At 39.5% G+C, this 19,362-nt stretch overlaps 2 protein-coding genes and 1 pseudogene across 8 annotated transcripts; 1 reads left to right on the plus strand and 2 right to left on the minus strand.

The window, feature by feature from the left end:
- Positions 1-8,649: 8,649 nt before the first annotated feature.
- On the plus strand, positions 8,650-19,101 carry LOC103626841 (phospholipase D beta 1). Of its 6 annotated transcripts, none has more exons than XM_020538453.3 (8): positions 8,650-9,559; positions 9,652-9,720; positions 9,808-9,955; positions 16,060-16,208; positions 16,462-16,632; positions 16,762-16,959; positions 18,092-18,243; positions 18,746-19,066. In XM_020538453.3, the coding sequence occupies exons 1-8, from the start codon at positions 9,155-9,157 to the stop codon at positions 18,783-18,785; spliced, it is 1,332 nt and encodes a 443-aa protein (XP_020394042.1). In that variant the 5' UTR covers positions 8,650-9,154; the 3' UTR covers positions 18,786-19,066. The 6 variants fall into 6 exon arrangements, 4 of the variants coding, with proteins under 4 accessions (XP_020394042.1, XP_020394043.1, XP_020394041.1 ...); XR_004849550.1 differs by having other exon boundaries at positions 8,654-9,559; positions 16,035-16,208; positions 17,437-18,243; positions 18,786-19,101; XM_020538454.3 differs by having other exon boundaries at positions 8,710-9,559; positions 9,649-9,720; positions 18,786-19,087.
- On the minus strand, positions 10,398-11,916 carry LOC103626840 (mediator of RNA polymerase II transcription subunit 33A-like). Of its 2 annotated transcripts, none has more exons than XR_002262341.2 (3): positions 11,706-11,916; positions 11,083-11,290; positions 10,398-10,811 (listed from the first exon to the last, which is right to left on the minus strand). XR_002262341.2 is itself a non-coding variant. In XM_035959116.1 (3 exons), the coding sequence occupies exons 1-3, from the start codon at positions 11,884-11,886 to the stop codon at positions 10,793-10,795; spliced, it is 297 nt and encodes a 98-aa protein (XP_035815009.1). In that variant the 5' UTR covers positions 11,887-11,916; the 3' UTR covers positions 10,398-10,792. The 2 variants fall into 2 exon arrangements, 1 of the variants encoding a protein (XP_035815009.1); XM_035959116.1 differs by having other exon boundaries at positions 11,817-11,916.
- Positions 12,192-14,081, minus strand: LOC118472050 (uncharacterized; annotated as a pseudogene).
- Positions 19,102-19,362: the final 261 nt, after the last annotated feature.

Raw genomic sequence — 19,362 nt, forward strand, 5'->3', positions numbered from 1 at the left:
TTTAAGTCTGAACTCTATTTTATTCAAAATTTGAATTCAAACTTAATTTGAAATTGGGATTGAAATATGAAAACAGAAAATAGAAAAGGAAAAGTATAAAAAGTGAAGAAGGAACTCACTTGGGCCGAATTCCCTGTCTTGTCCCATCTGCCTTCTCCTCCGTCGCAGCCCATTAAACCGTCTTCGCGTCTGGTCTGTGGTCGTGCCAATGTGCTAGGGACCCCACTTGTCATCCCTTTCTGCTTCCCCCTCACCGAAAAAAGCTGGCGTGGAGCTCGGTCGTTGTAACGGCCATGCCTTTTTTCCCTTCCGAACCGGATTCTGCGCCGATATTAAACCCAAGCGCATCGCTCCCCTGGCCATAAAAGCTCCGTTCCTCGCGCCACAGAAGAAATGGGCGGGTTGGAGTCCTCGTCGTCAATCATGTCGCCACCATTGATCCGTGCCTTTGGGCTCGTGGTGCACCTAGGGTGCGGCCTCGAGGAATCTCCTGCACATGTGGACTCTCGCCATAACGTCAGTATACGATAAACACCCGTGGCGCTGCCATAATTCCTCACCGAAGTTATGGCTCTGCCGCGGATTGTACTTCTCCGTGGATAGAAATCCTCGGCGCATCAATCGTCGGTAGGTATGTGCCTCCTTGCTTCACTTTTGTATCCGCAACGTTTTGAACCATTCGTCATCGAGTTTTGGTCACCAGTGCGTCGGGCGGTGTCGCTCCGGTGAACTCCATGGGCAGATCCCGACCGCGCTACCATGCACATATGGCGGGGGAGGGAGATGAAGTTCGTGATTAGATAGGGAGATAACCTTTCAATGGATTGGATCCGGGCCATCAATCCAGATCGGACGGATGAAAATCGATCGCGTGACTTTAAAACTTGGACGTTGATCTGTGATCCTATGGCTGACGTTGCGTACCGATTCATGGGGCTTCGATCTAATCTGGATCATCGATTGTGGATCATACGGATAGGAATAACCTATACCCCTTCGACGTGCGACTTTTGTGAAAGAACCCCCAAGGTATTTACAATTCAACCCGCCATCCACCCGTAGATTATAAACATTACAGAGAATTCCAAATATTAGCAGTTTTAACCCTAGGGTTGCATGAATTAGTGGCCGCCACCCCTGGTTAAGATAAAGCAAATAAAATAAGTTATAAAATCCAGGAAATTCGATGGAAAATGATTTTTAGAGTAAAAATTAGTGCAATAAACTTAGGAAAATCATAACTTGTCCATTTTAGCTCTGAATGGACCCGTTCAAATTGCATTAGCTTCATATAAATATTTAATATGCATTAACACACATAATATAGACATACCACATGGTTTATAATTAGATACTTATTTATCCTATGTCTACTAGATTAATCCATCTAATTAAAGTAACATGTTTATAATGTGAATAAAAGAGGATCTTTAACTAAGTTATGATCTATAAAACCAATCTAAGGCCTAGTTTTAATTATTTAATCACTACAATCTTCTGAAAACCATATCCTCTTAACTGTAACTTTGATTTTAGTGGTTCTTGAGCCCACGATCTCGTAGCAATGCGTAGATTATTATTATGCAGTTGTTCTTATGTTTGGTGTGATGTTAATTTTTCCTATACACAGTTTGTTTGTATTTCTACGTTTAGCAGTGAGGTCACGAGTCATCTGAAGAGCAAGTTGGTACCTTGAATATCAAGCCCAGTCAAGTTATGTCCTTGATCACTTTTATTTACCCAATAATGTTCTCTATAATCATTTTATCATGCATAGATTTAATTTTGATGGGACCCAATAGGTCACCCTAGTCTGGTTATCTTTACACCTTGTTTACCCTTGAACTATTTGGGTAGTTTTTGCTATTGCTCTATATGGTTTTAGGATTAATATTACATTATGATTATGTTCCAATCATACCGTTGTTTACATATTGTTCATGACAAGATTATTATATTAGTTGGAACATGGAGCTTAACTTGAGAAACACATGCCACCACAAGGGTGGAATGGGACGCCCTTGGCTGACTAATTAGGAAAGCTAGTGGAAGACTACCTTACCCAAAAGGGCCAAGGGCACTAGGGGAGTAGGTGTGTAGGGAGGTTCTCGGGTTGATTTTGCTGCGATGACGGTCATACGAGGGATTCCTACATTGCTCTTCCTAGAAACTGTAACGGGTTTTTGAAAGCTAGTGGAAATTTGTAAAGGCCTCGTAGTGGATCCCTAGCCATTCACCTCGGAAGTGTCTAAGGGCCTTGCAAACCCTGGAGACACGGGATACACGACTTGTGGGTACAGGGTACAACCTCTGTAGAGTGTAAAACTGGTATATTAGATGTTCTCGCGGTCATGAGCAGCTCAGGACTCTCGCATGATTAATTTATGGAACTAAATTCAAATTGTCATATGCATTGCATCGCGGGTGTTGTTATCAATTTTGATCTATTATTACTCTGGGTGGTATCTACTTATACTTAGTCATTGCTAATAAAATTTTGACCAACTTTAAAAGCAATGCTCAGCTTCAACCATCCTCTTTGGTAAGCCTTACACTTAACATGAGCTCACACCTTTGGCGAGTTCATGCAAATTATTCCCCACAACTTGTTGATTGATGAACGTATGTGAGCTCACCCTTGCTCTCTCACACCCCCCATAGGTTAAGAACAGGTACCGCAGGATGAGGCGCATGGAGGATGCTGTGATGTGTTCGTGAGAGGTCTAGGTCATCGTCTCTGAGTCAACTTTGGGTTGCTGGATCGTTGTCTCCTTATGATATAATTATTTATTTATTTTGTACATAACTCCTATTATATAGTAAAGATGTGACATCCGTTTCTATACCACGATTCATCATATGTGTGAGACTTGGTCCCAGCACACCTGGTGATTATGTTCGTGCCTGGGTCTAGGTGCCCTGAAATCCGAGTGTGACAGAAGTGGTATCAGAGGGATGTTGATTGTAGGATAAAACCTAGATAGAACTGGACAACCAATACTTACTTACCTTTGCTACTCTCATCCTTTCTAAACTTTTCTTAATCTTCTCTCATCTATTTCCGCTTTACTCTGATTATTCTTACCTTTTCCTTCTCAAGACAAATGTGGATTTCACACATTGAAATCTCGTACCTAAAGTGATCGTTAGGAATAGGAGTCTTACTCTTTGGAACACAATCAAAACCATTTTTGTAAATATTTGTATACTTGAGTGTTTGTTCTTGTGATAACTGCTTGATTCGATTCTTTGGTTGAGTGCGATGAGTTGTGGAGTAATGTCCACAATTGCATATACATATATATATAATGTTTATAAAATAGCTAGACCGAATAAGAATATTCCCTACTAAAAATATATCTAGTTTAATAGATCCATCTTATCTTAAAAGATTCTCTCTTATCTCAATAGATTCATCTTATCTTGAAAGGCTCGTCTTATCCTAACCACTTTACTTATCTCATCCTAAAGTAACAACCAGGATCTAATCCAAAATAATGAGATATTATCTAGTCTGATCTAGTCACGCAAATATAACTTAGATCCGATCTAATGTGATAGATTAATCTAACCTAACAAAGGCTAACTGACTAATCTAATATAAGTTGCTTAACAAGAAGGATAATACTGATGAAATAAATGAGACTATACTCCTATAAAATATGTTTTAACTTAATTCACTCTGCACTAAATTAAGAACGATAGACCAACTCGGCCTCATGCAACTACCTTAACCATCCGATGGTTGCATAACCCCTCTGTTTTAACCTAACCGAGATTCTGACCTACCTACACCATATAATCCATCCTATCTCAAAAGATTCTAACATATCCTAATAATATATATCCTACCCTGATAGATCTATCTAACTTAAACTACTCTAATTTAGTTATATCCAATCTAATCTAGACCCTACCTAATCTAATATGATCCAATCTAAAGGGAGTTACTTAAACAAGTTAGTTAATACTGGTAACATAGATTAGACCATATTCCGATAAATAGGTTTTAAACCTAAATTGGTGTCTTAGATCAACTCATCCGTGAAACCACAACTTAGCCTATGTTATAAGTTGCCCAACCCATTTATCCCAAAAGCAAAGTAAAACTCTGTTTAACCTACCTACCCCATGTACCCGAAATTGTTATCCCAACTCAGATAATGGCATCCAACACCACGACCGATGGTCCCTAAATCAGACCCAAGAAGAAGGTTAATCTCGACAATGAAGGATATGAGTAGAAACAGATCTTCAGATGAATCAAGATCCACCACCCGGAATAAAAGTCTCTATTATCTAACTTTCTCTTACCCCCAAATCTTCTCTGCACTCACCTAATAGCTAAAAACATGATGTATTGTACCCTTGTTTTCTATGCCACACCTGCTAATGACATGAAAATTTTAGGTGTATAAAAAAATACTAATTCGAAGTTCCACTTAGAAAAAATACTAGAATTTCATAAAGATAAAGCCAGCTTGATATGCTTAACTAAATGATATTCTTAAATAGGATTATAGAATCTAATGTGATCTAAGATAATATGATCTAATCTAATGTGGTCTACTTAAACAGATTAGTGATACTGGTAGAAGAGATTAGACCCTATTAGCCAGGTAATAACTTAACTTAGTACATTAGACCAACTCAACCATGAGCAGAAGAGCTAACCCAACCAATAGAGTCATGATGAATTGTATAATCTGTCTACCCCCACCTAACATCAAACAAACTTTTGACCTATATCATGTAGTCTATCTCATCCATATCTATCTTAACCATATTCCCCAACCCCGATAAAATACACTAACCTCGAATCAATGAGACCAAGACCGGAGAAGAAAAGATCGACATCGACAAGGAAGGATATAATAGTCAAAGCAAATCTCGAGATGCATCAAGACTTAAACATTTTGGATAAAGTCTTTTCCTTGCCATAATCCTTCTTACCTCAATCTATCCAGCTTATATCCTACATAATAAGCATAATAAGCAGCTGGATACCTATGCTCTCCTAATCACCCACTATTGACTATAAAAAGAGACTCTGGATTTTTTTGAACCAATTATAGATTAAAAGCTGAATTACAAACCAATCCTTCTGTATCCCTTTTCTTACTAATCTTGAGGACGAGATTTCTGTTAAGGGGGTAGGATTTGTAAAGCCCAAACTTTGTATAAGAAATAAAATAAAATAAATAAATAAAGAAAGAAAATAGTAAATTCTGATATCCCAAATTATATTTGAGCTTCGAATGTTGAGGACTGACTTTTGAAACCAAGAATTAATTTAGAAAGGAAGTAATAGAAAGATTTTCTATTCACCTAAATGATTATTCCTTTCATTAAATGATACACTATAAGCATTTATCTAAATGAGTATTAAATTTAGATGACTCAAATCTAGACTAGATTTTCTTTTTAAGTTTAACACATAAAATTCAAACTCGGGAAAATAAACAATAAAAGATACTCCATTGATTAGTTCTCCTCATAAATTATACATACTCTTAAAACAATCAAGAAACCCTTAAATGAAAGTATACAATACGTTCTTTCAAAATAAATAGATAATGAATATTTATTTTGAATGTAACTTCTTTACTTCATGTTGGTGCATTTCATACATTTGGATAAAGTAAATAAAACAAGTATCTTATGAGTATATAAACTTACTATGGAGAACATTTATCTAATGGATAAAATAAAATAATTAATAATTATTTTTTTTAGTATGCATCATGTTGGTTCTTTGTTGATTGCACCAATATTTGGGTTCGCTAAATCAAACACATATTTGATTTCAAATTTGAAATTGAAAAGGGTGATAGAAATAGATTTTAAGTCTGAACTCTATTTTATTCGAAAATTGAATTCAAACCTGATTTGAAAATGGGATTGAAATATGAAAACAGAAAATAGAAAAGGAAAAAAATAAAAACTGAAGAAGGAACTCACTTGGGCCGAATTACCTGTCTCGGCCCATCTGCCTTCTCCTCCGCCGCAGCCCATTAAACCGTCTTTGCGCCTGGTCTGTGGTTGTGCCACTGTGATGGGGACCCCACATGGCATCCCTTTCTGCTTCCCCCTCACCGAAGAAAGCGGGCATGGAGCTCGGCCGTTGTAACGGCCATGCCTTTTTTCCCCTTCCGAACTGGATTCTGCACCGATATTAAACCCAAGCGCATCGCTCCCCTGGCCATAAAAGCTTCGTTCCTCGTGCCACAAAAGAAACGGGCGGGCTAGAGTCCTCATCGTCAATCGTGTCGCCGCTGTTGATCCGTGCCTACAGGCTCGCGGTGCACCTAGGTTGCAGCCCCAAGGAATATCCTACGCATGTGGACTCTCGCCATAACGTCAGTATACGATAAACACCCGTGGCGCTGCTGCAACTCCTCACCGAAGTTATGGCTCCGCCGTGGATTGTACGTCTCCGTGGATAGAAATCCTCGGCGCATCAATCGTCGGTAGGTATGTGCCTCCTTGCTTCGCTTTTGTATCCGCAACATTTTGAACCATTCTTCGTCGAGTTTTGGTCACCAGTGCGTCGGGCGGTGTCGCTCCGGTGAACTCCATGGGCGGATCCCGGCCACGCCGCCATGCCCATAAGGCGGGGGAGGGAGATGAAGTTCATGCCGTTGGTTTCTTATCCAACAGTGGTGATTAGATAGGGAGATAACCTTTTGATGGATTGGATCCGGGCCATCAATCCAGATCGGACGGATGAAAATCGATCGCGTGACTTTAAAACCTGGACATTGATCTGTGATCCTATGGCTGTCGTTGCGTACCGATTCACGGGGCTTCGATCTAATCCGGATCGTCGATTGTGGATCGGACGGATAGGAATAACCTATACCCCTTCGGCCTCGCGACTTTTGCGAAAGAACCCCCAAGGTATTTACAATTCAACCCGCCATCCACCCGCAGCTTATAAAATATTACAGAGAAGTCCAAATATTAGCAGTTTTAACCCTAGGGTTGCCTGAATTAGTGGCTGCCACCCCCTGGTTAAGATAAAGCACATAAAATAAGTTATAAAATCCAGGAAATTCGCTGGAAAATGATTTTTAGAGTAAAAATTAGTGCAATAAACTTAGGAAAATCATAACTTGTCCATTTTAGCTTCGAATGGACCCGTTCAAATTGTAGTAGCTTCAAATAAATATTTACTATGCATTACCACACATTAATTAGACATACCACATCGTTTATAATTAGATATTTATCCTATGTCTAATAGATTAATCCATCTAATTAAAGTAACATGTTTATAATGTGATATTTAACTAAGATATGACATATAAATAAAGATTATCCTTAATGTATATCTCACATGATCTATAAAACCAATCTAAGGCCCAGTTTTAATTATTTAATCACTACAATCTTCCGAAAGGCATATCCTCTTAATCGTAACTCCGATTTTAGTGGTTCTTGAGCCCACGATCTCTTAGCAATGCGTAGATTATTATTATGCAGTTGTTCTTATGTTTGGTGTGATGTTAATTTTTCCTATACACTGTTTATTTGTATTGCTACGTTTAGCAGTGAGGTCACGAGTCATCTGAAGAGCAAGTTGGTACCTGGAATCCCATGTCCCAGGAAAGTTGTGCCCTTGATCACTTTTATTTACCCAATAATGTTCTCAATAATCATTTTATCATGCATAGGTTTAATTTTGATGGAACCCAATAGGTCACCCTAGTCTGGTTATCTTTACACCTTGTTTACCCTTGAACTATTTGGGTAGTTTTTGCTATTGCTCTATATGGTTTTGGGATTAATATTATATTATGATTATGTTCCAATCATACTGTTATTTTACATATTGTTCATGACAAGATCATTATATTAATTGGAACATGGAGCTTAACTTGAGAAACACGTGCCACCACAAGGGTGGAATGGGACGCCCTTCGATGACTAATTAGGAAAGTTAGTGGAAGACTACCTTACCCGAAAGGGGCAAGGGCAGTAGGGGAGTAGGCTTGTAGGCAGGTTCTCGAGTTGATTTTGCTACGATGGCGGTCAGACGAGGGATTTCTACATTGCTCTTCCTAGAAACTGTAGTGGGTTTTCAGAAGCTAGTGGAACTTTGTAAAGGCCTCGTAGTGGATCCCTAGCCTTCACCTCAGAAGTGTCTAAGGTCCTTGCAAACCCTGGCGACATGGGATACACGACTTGTGGGTACAGGGCACAACCTCTGCAGAGTGTAAAACTGGTATACTTGTCGTGCTCGCGGTCATAAGCAGCTCAAGGCTCTCGCATGATTAAATTATGGAACTAAATTCAATTTGTCATATGCATTGCATCGTGGGTGTTGTTATCAATTTTGATCTATTATTACTCTGGTTGATATCTACTTATACTTAGTAATTGCTAATAAAATTTTGACCAACTTTAAAAGCAATGCTCAGCTTCAACCATTCACTATAAGAAACTAATAAATGTTCGTGGGTTAATTTAAGAACGTGGGTATCGACGTTCTTAATTGAGTTATGTTCGTGGGTTAAGTTAAGAACGTGGGTACCCACGTTCTTAAATTAAATTCGTGGGCCCGTGGTAAAACCGTCGAACTTATCGTATTAGGAACGTGGGTACCCACGTTCTTAACTTAAATTCGTGGGCCACATAGACACCGTCGAACTTAACCCAAAAACCTAAATCTCTCACCCCGCACGTCTCTCTTCTTTCCCTTTGTCTATCGCGCACGCCCGCAGCTAGCTGCCAGCTGCGCACCCGCCGCCACCCCGCGCCCGCCCCACCGCGCGTCGGCTCGCGCGCCGCCACCCAGTGCGGCCCCGCCGCCCCACCGTTAAGGCAGGTTATGCGGCCGACAAGGGGGCGGCGTCCGGGAACCCATAGAGTCACGTCGTGCTGGGGAGGCATAGGATTCGGATCCGGCCGTGGCCGCACCCGGACCTCGTCGAGGTGATGCGGGCGCACCGGATCATGGAGTGCGTGCAGGAGGAACAGCGCCGCTGGTACGGTGTCAAGGAGCCGAGGCAGGTGCTCGCTGTCACCCCGACCTACTCACGCGCGTTCCAGGCGCTCCACCTCATCGGCCTCCTCCACTCACTCCGTCGAAATCCTTGCGCATACTGGCACGGTAGACCAACTACGGCTCAGCGAGGAGGACAAGCAGAATATGCCTCTTCCAGTCCATGGCCCTGCTTGCAACTCCTCAGGGCATCTGATTGGATGGCACACGTTCAACTCATTGCCCTTCTCTGGGAAGACGGCCACAGTTGTTGGTGAAGCAACCCCTGTTCTGCCTAGGGATTTGGAGTGGGCTGGTTTTGTGTTGAACTCGAGGATGCTGTGGAAGGAGGCTGACAGCAAGCCTGACTGGGTGAAGGATCTTGATGCTGTGGGTGAGAACTTTGAGGAGCGCTGGTTAAAGGCATCAAAGCGCAGTGCCGCTAAGAAACTGTCAAAATTGTCGAGGTCGCATAATGAGTCGTTGTTGTGGATCAAGAAGATACCTGATATTATTGCTATTGACGACGAGATCTATTCAAATGATGATGATCCAGAGAGATGGGACATGCAGGTAAGTCTACCAAAGGGCTCCATAAATCACTGCAAAATAAATAATTCTGACATTCATGGTCGATCCCTGAGAAAATTTCACCTGGAAAGCAGATTTTCCGATCAATTGATTCGAATTCTGTCAAGGGTTTTCCAAAAGATCCACGGGAGGCCACTAGTAAGGTAAATGTACTAGACTATACCTATGTTGACCACATATGCAGTGCTTCATTGTTTGTGCTTAATACAAAATTTTGCTTTGATTAACAGAATCTTGTTTTTGGGAAAAATGTACTGATTGATATGAGCGTGCATACAGCATATGTGAATGTCATCCGAGGTGCTCAACATTTCATCTATATTGAGAACCAGTACTTCCTTGGCTCTTCATTTAACTGGGATTCACATAGAGATGTTGGTGAGCATAATATACTACTTCTCCCTTATGATCACACTACTACAAAACATGTTATATGAGACGGTTAATTTTCAGTTCTTAAGACGCTTATGAAGTGTCCAAATTTGATGGAGTCGTAAAAGATGTCCCACATTTAAGATGTTTGTAAACCGTCTTAAAAGATATTATATAAGACAATTTTTAATTTATAACCGTTTGAAAAAAGGTATTTGTTTAAGTCATTTCGTCCGATAAATCGTCTTGAATTAGGTTTTTATTTAAGACACTACTTCTAAAGAACCGTAGAGAAAACAAACATTATAAGTCATAAAGTATTTATCAAACTATCTCGAATATCCAACAATAATAGACGATTACAATAGGTACCATTCAATATATCATAAATAAGTATTGTCAAACAAGACATACATAAGTGTACTCTAAATCTAAACTAAAATACAACTTTTTTGCACTAATGTTAAGCCTAACTTTATATGAATTCAAGTCTCCACACTTTTGCGACCACCAAATTTGAATTCCATTCTATGTTTTCTTGTACAACAAATAGGAGAAAAACTAGACATAGCATGCAAAAAGCTCCAAGCAGCACGTCGATGACCTCGAAGCTGCCCTTGTGCTTCTCCCAGTTCTTGATCACTCCTACACGCCCGGTGTTCCTCCCGCCGGTCACCATGACCACGTTGCTGACGTCAAACTTGAAGAAGTCCATGATCTTGTTGGTCTCTAGATCAATCTTGATGGTGTCGTTGGCCTTGATGAACGGGTCGGGGTAGCGGATGGTGCGGCCATCGTAGGTGTTCAGGTAGGGGATGCCTTTCTGGCCAAACTGAACAGACCTCACCTTGCAGAGCTTGAACTGCACACAAACCAATAGAAAAGCAGTGAGGATTTCACAGGCGTACTATGAAAGGGCATGGGAATTTCCAGCGATGTAACTGTATAGATAGACAGAGGAACATCTATTAATAGTCCTAACGATTGTAGCACATGATATTTTCAATGCAAGACTTTCATGCACACAACATATATGGACAGTATAGCAAGTATAAGGTACACAGATCTACTAATGAAAATAGCAACCTCACACAGCTACCAAGATCATCATGCTCAACTATACACATACACACCTTGAAGCAGGAGATGCGACCAGAGCATCAATAAGGGGTCCTGAAAGTCGAGACCCTTTCATAAAGTTTAACCAAGGGGATTCTTGGGGCAAAGTTGTATCTTTTAAAGTCCCAGATGGTACAACATAACCAGGCCATAAATAAGCAGATGTATCGATCAACTTTCTCGAGATACAGGCTTCGATAATAAGATGGAGCATGTTCCCAGCTGAAAAATGGTTAAGTAAAAGTAAGAAAAAATAATAGAACGATGAAGAGTTAAAATGCATTTATTATGAGCAACAGTATACTGAAGCAATAAGGACAAAAAAAATGTTTCGAGAATAGCTAACAAACAATATGATAACAAGGATTGGTTATCATGGGGACTCAACTTGTGGAAGCCATGGAATGCCTTCAAAAATAAACAGATAGTGAAATCCTGCACCCCGTCAAGAGGGAGTTAAAAATGCTAAAACCAAGGACTTATGTACTTTCTTTATAATATGACCAATCATCTACAGTATTACTCATTCATGCACAAGCTGCTTGTTCAAGTAATGCTCTTTCGTGCACAAGTTGCTTGTTCCAGTTCATGCACATTATTTGATGGACGGACGCAGGCAGCAGCAGTGCCAACTCACTAGTTTGTAATGATTTGATAGTTTGCAGTGGAAATAGCTACGCTGGAACACAAAATTCTTTTAAGAGACCACCACTGCACATCCCTATCATTGCCCAAAATTTGTGGTTACCTGACTTGCCATAAAGCAAACTTTTGTATATCATTAATACTCTTGAATCACGTGACAGCCTGAAAGACATCAAAGTTAATAGCGTTAGGAATAAGTGAAGGTATCCATAGATGCACTTGCAAAATTATGAGTGCACAATTTATATTTACCAAAGAACTCTTCTATGATTTTTTTCTATTTTGGCTCAAGGATGTGTGCATCTGCACAAACTTGAAAAAGTTATTGGTTTAAAAAGTAACAGGAGAGGACTGTTGGTAGAGATGAAGAATTAGAAGCCCCTCCTAGTTTAAGGTTGTTGCAGCACAGGTCAAGTCACATTTTTTTCCAATTTGTCAATATCTCCAATTGAGGAAAATCCACCTCCAATGTCTACAGCACTCAATAAATCCAGGTCACAAACCTTGCTTTACTATTAAATATCGATGGAGACAGAATGTTAGCCATTCAGATCTGAAATCACCGAAAACAAGTCACGAAACCAACATACGTGGAATGAGCATGCTCTAGACTCTGACCTGCCCCCAGTTCCAAAATCATTTATTTGCTACATGGATTTCCAATTGTCAACATCCTGCAACACATGCAAAAGTGAGAGCGCAAAAACATAGATAAGCCAGATGAAGCACCTAAAAGCATAGATAAGCCAGACGAACCATCCACAGATAGAAATCCCAAACCAAACATTATGACAGTTGAACTACCAATTACTTGAGCTAAATGATCTGCAGAACACAGAAATACCAGTCGCACAAGAATTAAAGCTTCGGTCAGAGCATAGCAAGATAAAGCAGAAACACGCTTGATTAAATGAAAGTTGTAGAGCTAGTTGTTTTATTCATAACTTACACAATATTCATCCAAAAATAGTAAACTAAGACTTTTTGGAAAGCTTATAAAGTCCTCTAAAATTTTAGTATTATCATCACCATGATTTGACATTTAGAAATGTCAAACAGTACTAAACGCAATTTCTGTCCAGATTTGGATAGAATTCGACTACTTACTTCATTAATTCATAACTGGAGTTTAGAAATCCAAATCAGGTGATCCTAGACTTTTTAGAAAGCTAATAGAATTGTCTACAGTTCATTTATAATCATCTCAAGGTGATTCAATGTGTATCGAAGTCAGTTAATACAAACAAGCATTGCTGTCCAGATTTTGACAGCTTCAAACATCACATTTCAAACAGCCATAACCTGACTTATAGACCACCAAAATTGGTGCTCCAAAATTTGTTGCAAAGCTTAAGAAAAGTACTACAATTATCCTATAATTACTAAGAGCTGATTCTAAGTTTAACTTGGGCAAACAAGGTTATTTTCGAAATCAGTACAGAATCTGGGCAGATTCTGAGACTGGACTTTGAAAAATCATAACTCCTAAACTACTAAACCTATGGTCATGCAATTTTTACACAACCAAGATAAAGAAGTGAGCTACAACTTTTATATATAACATTTCTATAGAAAACAATGTTTACTTCACTCAACTACCTGGATACTAAAACTGGACACCGTCCAAACAGCCAACATTCAATTTACTCATATATACTTTCTACACTTATCATGTGTTTGACACTTTCTAATCGCATATATAGATTTCTGCTATTTTATAGCCATGAATCCATTTACTTCACATAATCTAGTATTTTGAACCTACTTTGACATTATGAAAACAAAGAATCAATTTAAACACATTATGCACACACATATATTCATCCGAGCACATCGACAAAACTAACTGGCTAATTTCTTAAAACACTAACTACCATTTGCATCGCTTCAACACCACCTAATGTAAGCATAATTACCACAATAAAATAGAGGAACATACAATATATCTGGGACAAGCTGAGCGGCAGCGATGGAAGATTGAGAGGGGCTGGCGTCGAGCTGCTGGAACCAGGGCAAGCACAGCTAGGGCTGATGGTGGCCATGGGAGCTGCCGAGAGGGAGACACCTTCCTGGTGGCTGGCGAGGTTGGCCGGTGAGGGAGAAGACATGGCACCAGCATGACGTGGGAAGGGGAGGGCCCGGTCACCGGACTGATACAGGGAGGCACTGCCATGGCGGCTAGAGAACAGCATCGACAGGGGAAAGCCATCATGGGCGAGTCCGGCCATCTTAGGCGAGCGCAGTAGAGGAACAGCTCCTGCAGCAGGAGTCCACGGGAAGGGAGGGAGACGAGGTCGCTGATGTACTATAGGAAGGAAGAGCGGCGTCCATGGCGGGGAGGGCCGACGGCCATGGGAGAGGGCGCCGTGAGGGAGAGGGGATCGGCTGGGAGGATAGGAAATGGGGCGATGGAGATAGGATAAGGAAGATAAGTTACGTAAGGAAAATGGACATTTGCTTTGATGATTTGGATATGGCTGAAGTTTAAACGGTGGAGAGGACATGTCTCCATCAGATATTTTCCCTATTTTTTCCAAACCATTAACAAAATAAACATGTAGATATTTTAGGGTTCTGAAATCTGGGTCTAAAAGAGGTATGAATAGGTCGAATCAAATAAAACCGGTGACAAAATTTGCACCAGATTTGATTCGATTTAATTTGAAACCTGATAATTCATCCGCAGTCTGAACAGGGAAATAGATTAATTATGAATACTAAGTTTGGTTCTAATTACCTTTATCTGCGTTGAACGACTTACTACTAAATACTCATGATTATCAACCTCGTGCAAGATTTCTCTAAGACAATGCACCCACCACACGTGACACGATGTCAGGCCACAGATAGACTTGTGCGAGGCAAGTGTGAAAGAATTTCAAACGAATCTTTAAGAAACCATATTTGATTTCAAAGATTATAGTTTGGGCAAGACGTCGATGGCTCAACCCAAACGATATTGGATTCAATGTTTTGGAAGATTACTAAAGTCTGAATTTTTTTGCAAAATAAATTTGGATAATTTAAACAGATGGAGACAGACACGATATCAAAATCGTGATAGACGAAGATGATTAAAACTTAGTGGCCTTTACATTCACCGCTATCACGTGTTAAAGTCCGCACTCGTAGTCGAGCAGACGATAAACACCTGAGGTGTTACATGCTGGAGGTTGGCTGTCTGGCTAGCTGCGTGACTCTGGTGGGCCGGTAGGCCTACTGAAAGTGCCAATATTTCTCGGTCAGTTGGGCTATCGTGAATGGGCCGAGAAAATATGGTAAAACTACGAAAATATGTCGGATTTTTCTAAAATTTCAAAAATGGACGGTAAAAACGTCTCACCGTTTTCTATATATCCTGATTAATACAAAAATGATTGGGAAAATCCGATAAGTGTTACCGGAAATGTACTGGATCGATAAAATTTGATAAGCGGTACAAAAAAATTACTAGATTTTACTGACCGTTTCATCCTTACTGGTGATGCTCGTGGAGTGGAGAGAAGAGTATTTGGTGTCATCGTGTGTTCAAACAGTCCGTGAAGACGGACGCCTCGTTGGATGGACTAAAACTGTCTGCGTCTAAAGATTGTTAGGTTGGGTTGTAAGCCATGCCTAAAGCCTCTTTTGTTCTTTCGGCTAAAGAAATCTCAAGTCTATATTGGTTTTTCGGAACTTGACAATGTAAATGCATATATGCAGCATAGGATGGGTATACCTTCCTATATCCCTTAGTACGTAACTGATAGGAAATAAAGCAAAATGGTGACTTAGGTCTGTTATGTGACACATTAATGATCGGGTCGCATGTTGGTCTATTTTACCATCTACATGAAGTTGTAGAGATAAGTTTAAGCGGAATTCACTATTTATTATATTTTCTTATAACATGTCTTATTAGAAATATCATACAAAGACGGTTTCATACCTTGAAGTGTCTAGTATACTCACTAACATCTAAGACAGTTTTTATAGTCTGGACGACTCTAATAATATTTTTATTTGAGATGGTTTCATATACATAAGTGTCTAATATACTAACTAGAATTTAAGGCATTCTTGCAATCTTAATGACTCAAAAGGTATATTTATTTGAGACGGTTTTCAATAACTATTCGTCTTAACTCAATGTAAGACAATTTTTACAATGTAACCGTCTCAAATCACTTTTTTATTAAAGACGGATCTCCAAAAAATTGTCTTATCTTACTCATCAGCATATTATAAAAGACGCTTTTATAACATGCACCGATATCCATCTTAAAATGTGTCTTAAATAAGCATATCTCTAGTAGTGTCATCTGAAGTTTCCAAAATTCAGGAATGTGAAGTACAGTACATTGCAAGTGCTAATAATCTGATACCCATTGAGATAGCACTGAAAATTGCAAACAAGATTTATTCGAATGAGAGATTTTCAGCTTATATAGTAGTTCCAATGTGGCCTGAGGGCAATCCTACTGGAACTCTTACGCAAAGGATTCTTTATTGGCAGGTTAGGTCTTAGAACCCATTTATTATGTGTTAGAATTTGGCTTGTATTAGGATTTTTTTTCACCTTGTTTAGGATCAGTGTATTATCTCTTCCATAAACCTTTAGTCGTGTGCCACCCTCTGCGGCGAGAAAATTGGAAGTTTGCGATTGCCAATAGTGGGCTTTGCAAAATTGCCATTTTCCATATACTCTTTTTGAAACAGCATAGTAACTTATCTCATGTAACTCGTTTTTCTTTCCTTTTACAATGTAGAAAATGACAATGCAAATGATGTATGAGATAATCTATAAGGCCTTGAAAGAAGTAGGACTAGATGGTACATATGAGCCACAGGATTACCTGAATTTCTTCTGCCTTGGTAACCGTGAAGCTGAGGACACTACTTGCACATCTAGTGGACCATTCTCAGCCAGTAACCCACAGGTTAGACTGCAGACTATTGTTCTGTTTTCTGCTGCTGATTCCGGTACACTTTAGAAATGCCCAAAACTGAAGGAGGTACTGATTTCCCCAAAAAAATACAATTATGCTGCAACTTGGATATCCAATCAGGACCAAGCTCGGAAGAATAGGAGATTCATGGTGTATGTGCACTCGAAAGGCATGATTGTGGATGATGAATATGTGATAATTGGATCCGCTAACATCAACCAGAGATCCATGGAAGGAACTAGAGATACAGAGATTGCAATGGCTGCATACCAACCCCAGCATACATGGGCAAATATGCTTTCTGCTCCTCGTGGACAGGTAATATGCCTCAGTTCTGATAACTGTGATAAGTTGGTAACTTGCAACTGCCGCAGTGCTACCTTGTTTTGTATATCATATTTTCTGTGGCAAAATGACAAAAACAGAAGTTCATATCACAATTTGAATTGTGTTATTTCCCTTCCAACCTTCCAAGAACACCTAGGAGATTTTTTCCGGTAATTCGTAGTAGAACTATGTATGGTTTCCTTAGGAAGAAAATGGAGTTCACAGTGTGGGCCAAGCCAATGGCACAAACATTTGTTGCTTACAGAAATGGGACTATATGTTAAACTAGGAATACCCAGAAAGAGATCCTAGTGCTAACGAGTTTTTTTTCTATTATAGTGCTAAATGCTAAACAAAACTAACTCACTAGCCAACACCGTACATCCCTATAGAGGCAACACAGGAAAATATTGTTTTTTCATATAGAGACAAATGAGCTTTGCTAATCTGGTGTGCTTTCACCTGTAGATTTTCGGGTACAGGAAAATACAGTGTACGTGTTGAAACTGTTATCCTGCCCCAGGTTGGGATGGACGGCGGTACATACGTGTTGGTAGAACTGTGAGAAGAAAAGATGGGAAAATTTGCTTTCTTGGCTGCGATGGTTATCTGCTCAAACAAGATATGCAAATTGCAAAACTCTTAAAGGATAGTATTAGTTCTATTTGTTCATACAGTTCTACAGCTAGTTGTTTCTTGCTTTGTTCATGGATTGCAATACTGGATAAGATCATGATGGATGTCGTGTGTGTTTTAATCACCATTTCTAAAATTTATTCTATTGGTAAGACGATTCTAAGATATAGGTCGGAGTTGGATTCCTTGCATATACATAAACAGATAAAGAAGCAACCGGTTTATAACAAAAATATGTCTTCTGTTTTGCCTGTTGCCCAATTCTCTTTTAGTGTAGCCTACTTACAATAATTAAAAGAAGAGTTGGTGTCTGTTTGAGTAGACAGCTAAGTGCATATATAAGTACGTGCATGATTTTGATTACTAATTGTGATTTTGATGATCTTTCTTTTGAAGACGGTCTAACATATAAGCGCATGATTTAGATGAACGGAATTACTATTGTGCCATTTCTGAAGAATCTTACTATTTTCTCTTGCCTTCTTAGAACAACATGGGAAGAAGTGATGATGACAGTCCATCGCCGCCAAGAGGTCACATGAGAAGAACTCGCAGCCCAAGTCCTTGTGGTAGTTATGGAGGCCATGGCAAGCGCCCCACAACTAATCTTATGGTGACGAATCTTGGTCCAGATTGTAGGTAAGATCCTCTCTGCTCCTCCTGGATCAGAAGTAGAATGGATTTTATTTGGTGCTGCTGTCAATAGTTATTGAAGTGGTCAAGATAAAATATGTACTAATATTGGAATTCATCAAAGGGAATACAATCAACAGGCTTCTTAGGATTGAGTTTTTAATTTTGCTTGACTTCTAGTATCTTTTTTTCTTGCAAATAAAAAAGCATGTTGATCTTGTTTAGTTTTGAAATTAGTCCCCTGGAATGTAGCTCATGTACGAACAGATAGAATTTATAAATATATGTACAGTTCTATCTAGCTATTCTGAGGGATTTGTAATGCATTGTGCTTTGTAAGTTATGTCTTAATGAAGCATACCCCTCCCTTCCCTGATTTACTGTGTTTTTCGTTGAAAAGTTCTTTTCATTTTCCAAGTTTATGATGTGCTTCATATTGCATATAACGATGAGAATGGATATTCATTGACACTACACAACTGTAACTTTGCTGTTATCACAACTGCAGGAGTTATCACCTTCGTGAACCATTTTGGTTTATTTTGTAGGATTCCGACTCTCATCAAGTGACTCCTCCCCTCACGATGACTTTGCGGACAGATGTCTCAATTATAGTGGTGGAGCTACGAACAACAATCCGATGTCCTGATCGAGAGCGATGGAGCTAATGTTTGAACTTGTGTGTTTGAACTTGTGAACTAAAAATGTGAACTATGGATGTGAACTTATGTGAATTTGTGAACTTATGTATTTGAACTTATGTGAATTTGTGAACTTATGTATTTGGACTTGTGTGAATTTGTGATATGAATATATATCCATGTGTTTGAAATCTGTATTGTATGTGATATTCTGTGTTGCATGTGATTTTATGTTTGTCTAATTTTTTCATTTCTGTAATTTTTTTTCTTTTTTGGAAAAGGGTTAAGAACGTGGGTACCCATGTTCTTAATGTTAACAACATGGGTACCGTCGAACTTAATGTGCAGCCCACGCAGACCCACGCAGGCCACATAAGTTCGACGGCCACGCGTCCCCGTCGAACTTAACAGTAAGAACGTGGGTACCGTCGAACTTACTTCTCTAAATTCGACGGTCCCCGTCGAACTTAAAAACACACGTTCT

The sequence above is a fragment of the Zea mays genome, chromosome 5 (genome assembly GCF_902167145.1).
Source record: "Zea mays cultivar B73 chromosome 5, Zm-B73-REFERENCE-NAM-5.0, whole genome shotgun sequence".
Taxonomy (NCBI): Eukaryota; Viridiplantae; Streptophyta; class Magnoliopsida; order Poales; family Poaceae; genus Zea; species Zea mays.